The sequence below is a fragment of the Leptodactylus fuscus genome, chromosome 5 (assembly GCF_031893055.1).
Source record: "Leptodactylus fuscus isolate aLepFus1 chromosome 5, aLepFus1.hap2, whole genome shotgun sequence".
Classification (NCBI taxonomy): domain Eukaryota; kingdom Metazoa; phylum Chordata; class Amphibia; order Anura; family Leptodactylidae; genus Leptodactylus; species Leptodactylus fuscus.
In genome coordinates, this window is record NC_134269.1 from 158,562,295 (window position 1) to 158,575,424 (window position 13,130).

The following is a 13,130-nucleotide window of genomic DNA, read 5'->3' on the forward strand; positions in this document are numbered from 1 at the left end:
ATCTGATCCATTGAACATGTACCAAAAAAACATACCTAAAACTGGTCCATGGACCTGAATCCTTACATGTAGTAACTATATACTTGGACTTATTCTTCCTTTAGTCTATTACACAAGAGGAAGCTGCTTCCTATCAGCCATATTATTTCTATGGGGCTAATATCTCTGTTATCCATTCATAAGTAAAGCCTACACATCTTTACATGTAACTGCTCCTGAACGCTTACCTACTAGTCATAAACAAGATTTCTCTTCTTTAGACAGTACTAAGAAGCCACAACTTCATCCACAATTTACTCACATATTGTATTGTCAAGAAGAACAGAAATTAAATTGGCTGCTTGATTTGGACAATGTACGCAATATGTATATGTATACCTATATAAGTGAGTTTATCTGTGCACAGTGTAAATGCTTGCTGCTTTGTTATTATTACATATATGTATGTAGCCAAAATTAGTGTCAAAGTCCCAAAGTGCCAAGTTTTTGCTTACCACAGTGGCCGGGCTTTTATTGTGGATAAAACGGTTGATAGCATCATTGTGAGGGGCAAATACCGTGTAGGAATCTTCAGACTCAATAAGTTTTGCCAGGCGGTATTCCTACATAAAAAAGGTCAACAATATGTCTGCACAGATTTATCTTCAAGTTATTGTAAAGATACTAGTTTATGAGTAGAAGAAACAGCCAGTCATATGGTGTATCACTCACAATGATATAGCCTCGGAAGATGGAGTAATCTGGCATCTCATCAAGTCTGGTCATCAAGTCTGGCAATTGCCCAGCCATAAGAGGATCAGGGGTCAAGACCTAAAAAAAACAGCCCATCATAGTCTCATCAGGCTTTCAACTCCATTTTTAAAAAATTATAATTAAAAATATAATAATAAATAAAAAGAAAATTAAAAATAGCTTTAGACTGACTATATATGCATTATATTAATGTTGGTTAAGCCTACTGGTTTCAGCAGGACAGGCTGACTGTCTAATATACATGGAAGCCTCCTGACTCTTCAGTGACAACACATGTCAGAGAAGATAAGGATCAAGCAGTTAGTTTTCAATATGACAGATAGAATTGTTCTTGGGAATTAGGACACCAGCAGAGAGAATCGCCAGCGACTTACTCCCTTCTGTCCATTCAGAATTAGGAAAATGGAAGACTGGTACGTCACTGAATATGGGCTAAATAACACAAGATTATTTTAAAAATGATCACTAACCCTTATGCCAGCCTAAATTCCCATGTACATCACTGTGATGTTAATGGATGAATATTGTAGAGATTCATAATATCATGCTGACAGATTGTTATAGGGCCATGTTGAGTATACGTGTTTCTTTTACCTTAACGCATATAGAATACATTGCATGTAAAATTTGTGCAGAGTTAAGAACAGGCAGGTGGTATTGATGGGAAGGTCAGAAAAGTACCCGCTGTGAGTATGGGCAAACAGCAGAGCCAAAACAGCTGGCAGGGACAAGAACTAATAACAGGGAAATGAGCAGAATATTAAGTCACTTTGGACAAGACACTAGTGAAGTAGAAACCTTTGCTCAGGCATTATGAACAGTGTGATGGTGTCTTATCTATACATTGCAAAACTGTGTATACTACGTATGTGGCTTTTCTAGACAATTTTGTATATAGCTCCTATGTAACATGTGCTTTTCCCTTATCTGAGCTGGACCACTGTGGGGAGGGTATTGAGTTTTGGCATGTTGTAGCCAGTTAGTTCTGGAATGTGGGAGAAGATCAGGAGCCTTCACCCAGCTTCCATGGTTGTAGACAGAGCAGATGTAGACAGACAACACTGCAGCCCTGAGTCAGGAGAGTATGGCTGCTTAGAGGCAGAGAGAGAGAAAAAAAACTTTGGAGTTCAAGAGAGACTTTTCTGGAGTCTGAGAGTAAGTTGAGAGCATTGGCCCTGTCTGACATCCTGGTGGGCATTTAGTCGAGGCAAGTGCAGGCAGTGTAACTACAATCTACAAGACGGGCCCCAGGGAAAAGACTACCACCAGCATCAGATACCCAACAGGCCCCCTCAGCTCTGCACCAGCCCAGGAGGAAAGCTGGAAGAATTTGGTTACGCTATCTAGCCACCATGATAAATCTTATTTTAAGTAAATACTACTCCCATCATCCTGGTTCCCTCCAATGGGGTGCTGCGTATCACCAATGGCAGACTGGGATTGGCAATAGACAACTTACTTGGTGCACACTAGCCCTTTAAAAAGAGGAAAGGGCAGGCACGTGCAGCTTATAGTCAAAGCAGTGGTGTAACTACTACCGTAGCAGCAGAGGCAGCTGCCACCGGGCCCGGGACATTAGGGGCCCGGTGACAGCCTCTACCGCTGCTATCATTATACTCGGGGGGTCTTTTGGCGGAGAGGTAAGAAACATAAAAAACACTGTTACTTACCTCTCCACGATCCAGGCAGGCTTCGGCCTAGTCGTCTGACGTCTCATGACCCCGGCCTGCGTCCCGGTTCATGTGACGTCTGACATCATTGAAGATGGACTACTTCGGAGGCCGACAGCGTAGGAGATAGGTGAGCAACAGAGTTTTTAAAAAAAATGTTTTTCTCCCCTGGGTCTCCGATTATTATACTCTGGGGTCTGAAAAGACCCCAGAGTATAATAATTGTTTATGGGTGTCCACAGTGGGACATAATACTGTGTGCTGGGGCCACTATGGGGGAGAATACTGTGTGGAGGGGCCACTATGGGGGGATAATACTGTGTGGAGGGGCCACTATGGGGGATAATACTGTGTGGAGGGGCCACTATGGGGGATAATACTGTGTGGATGGGCCACTGAGGGACATAATAGTGTGTGCAGGGGCCACTATGGGGCATAATAGAGTGCGCAGTCCTAGTTACGCCACCGAGTCAAAGTGTATTTGGGAGCAGTAAGGGGGAGTCCATGGCAGAGGAGACGAAAAATCAGATTCAAGAAGGGTCTGTAAGTGATCGGCAGCTGTGACTACTTGGAGAAGTAAAGTGACAGCAGCCACAAGCTGCAAGCAAAACACTGCTATTGGGCAAACCATGGTAAAAAAAAAAGTAAACTTTTATTTGCCTCCATGAAAAAATCATTTTATTAACCAAAAAGTAGTCAGTGTGTGCAAAAAAGGTCCAAAACAACAAGATGCTAAGGTGAAATGAAAGTATGCTACAACTGAAATTGCAAATGGGAAATTAGTATGGACTAGAAATTTTTATAGACGTAAATCTGAACAACATCTTATCAGTAATAGTATGGCATACAAAAAGAAAACATCTTCATGTCATGGCTTTCAAAATATCACCAAAATAATGAAGAGATTTACCTTGTCAATGAGATGGACAACTCCATTTGTAGCTGCTATGTCGCTGACAATAATGTTGGCACCTCCAACAGTAATATTCTAAAATGTAAAAAACACTCCATTATTTATTGCATTAACCATTTCAGAATCAGGCCATTTCCCCTAGTTTAGGAGCGCACATATTTTTTTTTTCTTTTGTACATGCACTTTCAAGGGCTATAACATTTTTTTTCTCTGGGTTATTCAAGTAATTTTTATGGTAAATAGGGCTTTATTTTTATTCTGTTTTTATTTTCCAATATTTTCCTTTATTGAAATATCCGAGAAAATGTAAACAAAAATGTGTCTAGTTTTCATATTTTTCATGTTATTTTTTAATAGCACAAAATGCTACAAAAAAATTTTTTAAAATAGTTTTCCCTCTCCGTTACGGTAAATTTTAAGTAGGTGACAATTATTGTTGCGTCACCTGGGGCTGGGGTAGAATCTGTGATGTAGATGAGGTAGTGGCGTTTTTTCCCCACTTCATTTTTTTTTTATTTAATTTTATTTTTATACTTTATTCCCCCCTTATATGGACATTTTATTTTTGCTTGTTTTGCTGACTTCTGTAATTGGGACTGGTACATCAGCCCTAGTTACAGGAATGCAGCCTTCTATCACATACTGTAGTATGGACTGGGTCCTCGAGAACTCAGCAGCTCATGAGGTTCCTAGTCTCTGGTGGTCATAGGAGCACAGAGCTGGAAGTGGAGCCACATTATGGTGGCTCCAATAGCTGCGTACACCGTGAATGAACTATCCCTGATATAAAGTCAACAGGGTGGTCCAGAATTCGTTAACTATCGTTAGGATTTGATGTACATAATTCAGGTATTCTGTTCTATTGAGAACTACAATTCATGATCAACAATTATATGATTACCCAAATTTTGAATAATAGAAAAGCACCCACAGGGCAATGAAATTCCCTGCATCTGCTCTGCCAACTCTATTCCATATAAAAGACAATAATATCTCAGTCTGACACTGAGTACTGGCTCCCACCATCGGGGAACTGGGAAATGCGGTTTTTACCGCAACATCTTCTTTATTATTTTTCCTTATCCTCTCCTGATGAGAATATGTAATCGAAACGCGTAGAGAGATTAATTATTTACAGCATATCTAGTGTGAACCCTATAGAATGGCATATTTATCAAATGGACAGGGACACTAGTTATATGTTTAGGTGTCAGATTAACTTTGCTATTGAGTGGACGCTTTAGGGCAGTGTGAACAGCATCAAAACAGTAGGGGGGAAGAAGGTATTTACTCTATACAACATTGTTATCAGCTACAGTATCAGTGAGATTATCATCATCTAGGCACCTATTTAGTGCTAACCGTCACCTGTTAAGTTGTGATTATCACTCCCCTAAGCTGAACTACCCTGCAGTATCTAGGAACATTGCAAAAAAGCTATATCTCTATAGTGTTCCCTACTTTTCTTATTGAGTTATGTATTCTAATTTTAGCCCTAGCTATACCGTTGAAAGATTTTAGCTGACCATATTTGACATTAAAAGTTATGTTTTATGCTAAGTGTTGTTTGTTATAATATCTCAATCTTTGTTGACTTACAGGGCCTTATAAAGGCTCTTTTAGCCCAATATTCAGGCTATTATGGTAATGAGCGCTCCTAGTATAATAGTCCTAATGAGCGCTGGTCAGCTGATTGTATCTTTTATACAGGATATAATATGTAGATTATTGGTAGCACATCACCCTTTGTAATCCGGATGTGCAGCTGACAGGCAATTCAGCTGAATGGGGGGAGAAACGGTTGTAGTAGGGATTGTTCCTCACTCATGAGTTTACATCCGCTTGTGAAATTAGGCCGATGCAAGTCCCACTCCATGTGTATATGCTTGTGTAAATACAGTCTTTACTTACCCCATTTTCTTTAGAAAGTTGAAGAAAATTACGATTAAGGGAAGTAGCCAATAAATCAGATGACGATAAGTTCTTGATATCATCATATCGGTAGACACCTGTCAAAATGTGATGCCTAGAAAAAAAATATAATACTTTGGTTAAAAACCAAATTACTATCTATCTATCTATCTATCTATCTATCTATCTATCTATCTATCTATCTATCTATCTATCTATCTATCTATCTATCTATCGCATCCCAACGGGCACTCCTAAATGTTTTCTTTGTTTAGTCGTGCGTGTAGTGTGCCACTGCTGTGTATATGTTAGCAGCTTCCTATGTGTTTTAAGACTTTTCAGGGACATTCCCCCGGCGAGGTGGTGCGCCCCTATATTTAGGGTGCTGGGGGTAAGGGGAGGAGAATCTGAACTTAGAGTTCAGTTGAATCTTCTGTGAGCAGCCAAGCAGTACTGAGTGTGTATTAGGATTCTTGTAAGAGCCTTAGCCCAGCAACATCATTGCTGCTGCCCTGTCAGTCAATGTGACAATTACGTCTGTAACCTTGACTATAACAAAAAATAACTCTCACTGTATTATCTTAATAACTGTATGACCTACATAGTGCTATAAGGTAAAAAAAAAGTCACTTCCGTCACACTCTCCGATATTCTCACTTAACTGGGCTTGAGGAACAATACAAGCAGTACAATGGTATAATTGCCTAGCAAGGCCTCCTTGCACCTAGTAGTGCTAGTACTGCTTCTATATTCAATAGTCTTGAGGATACTGATATAAAAACTCAAGGAACGGGGGAACTAGCACGGTTCTGTATGTGTGCTCCTTGCTGGTGCCCCCATCACTGCTGGATTTCTATAGCACATGTACCAGTTGTAGAGTGTATTAGATAGGTTCCCTATGAAACACACAGATCATTATTATCACATTATTCTGTTTATAGTCAATTCACTTGATATGGAAAAGAGGAACCGATAAAGAACGATGGGATTACTTTACTAAGGTTGCTGCATTCTCTTTTTTCGTCCAGTATGTCTTGTCCTTCATGTTGTCAAATGCCCGTCGAGAGGGGAGAAACAACGTGAGATTTGAAGATTGAGAAATCAAGTATTTTATATCAGGATCCTAAAATGGAAGTCATAAAGTCAGATTATGTGTCTGAACACAACTTCTTACATGCAACAGTTTGTCATCTATTGTTACTGTATATCAGTTATAAGACTGGAAAAGAATATTCATCCAGGTCAGAGTTCTTTGCAAGCAGGTATATATGGAATATGAACATGGATGGTATGGAGAAATTGATAAAGTAATTCTGGAGGTTAGCTAGGGGCAATAGTCTACAGATTTCAGTAACCCTAGCAGGAAAAATGAAGCACAAGAGTACCTATCCTTTTAACAAACATTGTGATAGGTCAAAGGTTTTGATTGGTGGGGGTGCGGAGATCCCCTTTGATCACTAGAGTAATGGGGCAGAAACACTGCGCTCCTTTGCTTCTTTTCAGCTCCCCGCTATGGGGCTTCCTCAAATTGCCAAGCATATTACTTAGGTCCTATAGATGTGAACAGATTGAGCGCTGCTTCATATACATGGTGGGACAATAAAACCTCATTCTCATGATTGGTGGGGGTCCCAGTAGTCAGACACCACTGAACAGACATCTGTACCATATCCTGTGGATAGGAGATTTATTTCTATGGAAATATACCTTTGTGACTGATTCATTTGACATTTGTATGGGGGAACATGGATGTACAACATAGGCCATAGCATGTTTTACAGATCCATAATACATACATTAAGCCTAAAAAAGTTACATTTACAACTTACATTTAGGCATTTAGAAAATTCTGAGGCTTCTGGAAGTGATGTCACCACCTAAGACCAAAAATGAAAGGTGTCATTTATGTGTTAAAAATGGTTTGCACTTACTTCGCATCCTAAGAAATAGGAAAATGAAGGGAAAAAATAAAGGAAAATGGAAGAGCTATAATTGACAATTCAATATACTTCAGATGTTTAGCTACTTGCCTTGTGAATGACATTTCATTCTGCTATGTTTTATATCAAACGGAAACAATGCTTTGGATATATGTGAATACTTACATCTGCTACACTTCCATAGCAGACCTTTCCATCGCCTTCAAACCCTTCTTTACAAACACACTCCCAGAAACCTGATGCTGCTTTTTGACATGTTGCCTATATAAAAGAATAAAAGAATGTAGCTTTAGCCAGCATTTCTTTATCTAGCCTCTTATGCCAAATACAGCGCTATCAGAGCTCCTCAAGGACATTGATGGCCGATAATCTCTAAGTAATAAGTATATCATTATATATGAACATTTAGCTTCTGGGGCTGGCTGTTAAGTCAGCGGAACAGAACTAAAGGCAATAATACATAGATCACATGAATATGTTACAACATTAATAAATCCAAATGATAATGTTTAGGGTATGAAACCTACTAGAAAATGACACTTAGCAGTCTCTCCGAGGCAAGTGTTCACCGGCTCACACTGAATGCCATCGCCTCGGAATCCTTTCTTGCATTCACAATCGCTCTAGAAAAAAACAAGAGAACAACATTCTGTATTTTTTATTTTCCGTCCCAGTGGCACACATTTTCATGTATCACTCATAGGTTTGACTTTATTTAGGGATATGTGAAAACATGTACAAATAGGACATGACATATTTTTTGATGGTCCATTAAAATAGATAGTCAAAAACAGTCATTTAATAGTCCCATTTATATACATTGAATTTAATGCAGCCTAGCAATGGCTGTTAAAAAACCCCATCCATCACAGGGTCAATTTTCACTGTTGTCTGAATGCAGGCTAAGACTTGCGCAGACATGGAGACATTTGCAAATTAACTGAATGCTCAAAAAACAGATCTTCGTTCTATGACCTGACCCACACTGTATGTAACCAACGTTTATAGAATTATAATGCTGATGCGTTTTTGATCCCATATTTAAGCTGCAAATTACGGCCTGAATAGAGATCTTATGACCTGAACTATCAGCATCATAGAGGTAACTGTGAGTAGGATGGGATTTGCAGCCACAATAATGGACCCATATTAAGCTTGTGTAAGCATATCTAAACTTTTGGATGACTTGAAAAGCTGCCATGTATGTATATGTGGTATATAATACTATTTCTATTACATGACTTCTATTGTGCATTTGAAGCAGTTATCCCAATGCAGGATCTATCTCAAATTCACAGTTTTCTCTTAGTTGTTAGGCGGTGACGACTATGATGTGTCCAATAGACATCACATTGTCAAAATGGAAGATTCTGGTTCCTTATTGTCATTCAGCAACACCACTATATAGGACATTATAGTGATGTGCAGTATTGAAGGGAATAAAGCACTCACAGTGAGATAATAAAGTTAATATTAGTAGCACTAGATCTCTATCTGTATTTTTCCTTCTAAGGCTAGGTTCACATCTATGCAGGAGTCTCTGTTGATTTTCATCAGTTTCTGCGGTGGAGTTTTCAACAGAGAAAAAACCTGCTCACAGGTCTTTTCTTTCCATGGGTTTCAGTCCCCTTCACGTCCCATGGCGGACGTGAAGGATGGAGAGCCCAGTCCCGGTATGAACCTAGACTAAGTAAATATACATATTTAATTGACTTAATCTAAATGAACTAAATTGATCCCAGCATTTTCTGACACTTGTGAGTGTTGTTAAAGAAGGATTAACTTGTGATTCCCAAGCTGTGTGACTTATCTGCCATGAATAGCAGCTACAATAAAGTTACATACTACTGTACCAATTGGTAGTATGGTATATAAGTTACATACTACTGTACCAATTGGTAGTATGGTATATAAGTTACATACTACTGTACCGATTGGTAGTATGGTATATAAGTTACATACTACTGTACCAATTGGTAGTATGGTATATAAGTTACATACTACTGTACCGATTGGTGGTATGGTATATAGGTTACATACTACTGTACCAATTGGTAGTATGGTATATAGGTTACATACTACTGTAACTATTGTTAGTATGGTATATAGGTTACATACTACTGTACTGATTGGTGGTATGAATAGAGGAGGTAGCTATTCACCTGGCCAGGGCCAATATATACACAGTCCGCATCTGGATGGCATCCTCCTCTGTCATCAAGGAGACAGTTATTAACCTCCGAGCAGTCTCTTCCATCGCCTGTCCATCCTGCACGACATACACACTCAAATTTTCCTGGTGCTGTTGGAATACACTGAGCCTGTATGGACACATTAATATCAATATCAGTGGAACAAATGTCTTTAAACAGTCTTTAGGAAGCAGTAAAGACAACATACTGTAAATTCATTTTGGAGAAAGGTCTACTCACATTTACACTGCAGGGCGATTTGCCAGAAACCATACAGGCATTTGTTTCTGTACAGTCTATACCGTCTCCTTCATATCCTAATTTACACACACAACTGAAAGAAGAACATAAGGATCCTTGTTACTTACTATATGGATCACCAGAAGTATGTAAATACAGAAGAAACAATGCAACTTTTACGCAATGTATCAAGGCTGTTGACATTCTCTTCATATGTGCTCCACTTGATGCAGATTTTGTTGCAGATTACACATTGAAATCTCTGTTAACCCTTTCACTGCCAAACTGTGACTGTTATACCAAAAATCTAACTTTTTTGAGATTACACAACCACCTTCATGCAATGTTGCGCAAACAGAGATTGCAAGCAAAAATTGCACAAAAATTCAAATTTGCCACTAAAGTGCAACTCAAGCAATCCGTTTCTGCAAACAAAATGTACTTTAAAAAAAAAACTGCAATATGTGAGGAGTTCATACATACCACACATGTATATATTTACAGGGGCGGGTGTTAAAGAAACGCCAAAATTGCAGAAATGCGCCAACTCATTTTGTGCATGCAAATTAAATAGGACTTTACATAAAAATATTATTTTCCAGCAATCTAGACCTTCATCTCTAGTGATAATCGTTATTACTATTATTTTAATATGTAACGGACATTGCTAGAGGCGTATTTTACTCTACAAAGCTCAGGTATGGACAGCACAGGGATTGGGCGAAATGTAAACTTTATTCACGACTTTGCGTATATGTTGTTTAAATGTTTGGTGCAACTTTTTTTTGGGGCGTTGCGACCTGGACAATGGTAAATGTCTGGGTCACAGCGCCAATAAACTTCCTGGTTATGTTTAGAGCGTATAACATAAGAATACCCCTCTAGTAATGCTCAGGGGGGGAATTACATTATACCCATATGTGACAATCAGAGTGCAAAGCATAGTATGCTCTCTGATTGACAGGAGGGGGAAATAGGGACTAAAGCCCCTTCTCCGCCCCTCCTGGGGTTACATATAGGTTATGCACAGAGACAGAGAAAATGCTTCTCTGTCTTGTGCACACTGCAGGAGTCCTCTTCCCCACCCCCCTTCCTTACAGTTCATGAGACAGGAGGGGGGACAATTTAAAGTCCTGTATCTCAGGACTCGTTTGGGCTATGAAGATAATTTTAGATTCATTTTAAAGATGAGAATCTCATCTGTAATAATGATATCAAATTCTTCATAATAGTCCTTACAGATTTTGAGCGAATCGCTGTTAAAAACGCTGTCGGGAATTGAGATCTTCAATGGGATCTCAATCCCTAATAGCATTTTCAACAGTGAATTGCTTTGGCACAGTAAGATTTAACATGAAGTCCTTGATATCATTTTAAAGATGAAATTTTCATCTTTAAAATGAATCTAAAATTATCTTCATAGCCCAAACAAGACCAGAGATATGGGCAATAGAAGTAAGCACGTAGTAGCTACGTCCTCGGCTAGACAAGTGACACCCTGGGAGGACATAGAGCTACGTGCTTGGAAAGAAAAGGGTTAAATCATATGATAAACCACACTCCATCCTATATGTGAATGCAGGTTTTAATTCAGATAGCATTCACTTGCTCCAGAAAAAATCTCAGATTGATCTCAGAATCTCTCAAATTCTGCACAGAAAAGCTGTGAAGTATCTCCATTGAATCACAATGGTACTAATGTGTGTGCGGATCTGCTGAACAGTCTCAGCCTCAGATTTCTGCCAAATATTCTTTTAAACATGTCATATTGAATATCTAAGACCAATTTCATACAAGCAGGCTATGAAATATGGACTGTATGTTGGCTGTAATACCTGGACTGAACACTGCCTGGCCTCGGAGCATTATGCTTTTAGTACAGGACAGTAGTCAGTGACTCCCATCATCATCATAGAGGACTATGGCTACGGGTCTCTGGACAGTTTTCAGCTCCAGAAACACAGTCGACATATGGTCGATATTTCACAGGCTGAAAATACCCTTATAGAAAAGTTAGCCAAAAGGTATCCTATTTCTACAGCCAACTTCAATGAGGATAATTGTCAGACCCTGGTGGTAGAGAATAAAAATGTCAACTCACATAAAGAAAGCAGCGATCTTAGATATTAGTGGCAAACAGGGTCTAATTTGGCACATCTTTGGTGCAAGAAAGGGCCATAAGCCAAAGATTTGACACATTTACACCCATATATGCCATAAAACTGGCGTAGATCGGTTACTGAATTCCCCTCAGTGCGTACAGTACATTGGCAGGTATGAATCAATACATAGCTTTGTAATACTAGCATACCTTGGTGAGCCATTACTGTATGTACACTCGGCATGAGCATGGCAGAACGTAATAAGTGGTCCACAAGGAGAAGTCTTCCTATCACAGAATTGTCCTGTATATCCAGGTTTACAAGATCCAGCCAGGCAGCTACCATCACTGTCTATATGGTTATTGCATCTTCCATGGATACATCCACACTCTAAGGACAAGTAATATTACATTAGTAGTTTCCCTTTTTATAACCTTACCGGTAAACTTTCATTTGTAGAATGAAAACTCACAATACCTATGTAGTTTAATACAATGAAGAAAACAGATCTATCTATCTATATACTATTCTACTGTATATTTAGCATAGCTGTATTAATAACATTACATTAGGGTAAGTAACTTAAAGTAAAGACCTTTAATATACAGTATAAGTCTTATAATGGGATGGTTACCATACAGCACTTACTTTTATCACAGCGAGGGCCATACTTGTCTGTATCTAAACATCGCTGACAGGTAGAACCAGAAAATGCCTCATCACAGACGCAAGTCCCGTTCCCCATGATTCCATCCATACACTGAAACACAGAAAAAGAATACATCATAATAAAGATGACACTGTTTAAAGGGAACATGTCTGGTGTGGTGTCCACCATAAACTGGCCCCATCATGTGCAGGAAGATGCCATTCCCTTTCTATTGCTGCCCTCTGTAATCTTTCTGTTTCAGAAAAGTAAAGTTATAAATGTCTGAAAACATGTCCAGACAGTGATGAGCAAGGAGACAGCACGTGAACGGGGCCAGTATATGATGGAGAAACCACCTGACTACTGAAAGGCAATCCCCATTATGAACGGCAGGGCAAATGATGTAGCAAAAGTCTTCCAAGCTAATGGTCCATTTTCCATCAAATACTGTATATGACTTGTACATATTGAAGGATTTTAAACCTCAGTAAACTCCTAGAGTTCGTTGTAAACTGGTTAAGGGTTCCCCAAAAAAGAACAATTTCAAATGCAGCCCTTTGACAGTAAGTATAATATGATTGTAGGGGATCCCCATGGTAAACAGCTTGGAAATTGCTGCGTAAGGATAAATTCACACATTTTGTATATTTACTTAGACCTCCCCCAATATACAGCATATGGTGACGTAGCCATAAGCTTTAGTATTGAAACAAATGCCAAAAGGTGACCTTTTAGCATGTATTTAGCATATACATCATAT

General features: G+C 39.0%; 1 protein-coding gene across 1 annotated transcript in view; it reads right to left on the reverse strand.

The window, feature by feature from the left end:
* STAB2 (stabilin 2) overlaps positions 1-13,130 on the reverse strand; it is a 98,919-nt gene that overhangs the window by 50,842 nt on the left and 34,947 nt on the right. Inside the window, exons 22-33 of the mRNA XM_075274557.1 lie at positions 12,370-12,481; positions 11,931-12,111; positions 9,620-9,713; positions 9,350-9,508; positions 7,715-7,810; positions 7,353-7,448; positions 7,077-7,124; positions 6,240-6,370; positions 5,248-5,362; positions 3,334-3,411; positions 712-810; positions 495-602 (exon numbers count right to left, since the gene is read on the reverse strand). Coding sequence (XP_075130658.1) covers positions 495-602; positions 712-810; positions 3,334-3,411; positions 5,248-5,362; positions 6,240-6,370; positions 7,077-7,124; positions 7,353-7,448; positions 7,715-7,810; positions 9,350-9,508; positions 9,620-9,713; positions 11,931-12,111; positions 12,370-12,481 — 1,317 coding nt within the window. The remainder of the gene's footprint in view (positions 1-494; positions 603-711; positions 811-3,333; positions 3,412-5,247; positions 5,363-6,239; positions 6,371-7,076; positions 7,125-7,352; positions 7,449-7,714; positions 7,811-9,349; positions 9,509-9,619; positions 9,714-11,930; positions 12,112-12,369; positions 12,482-13,130) is intronic.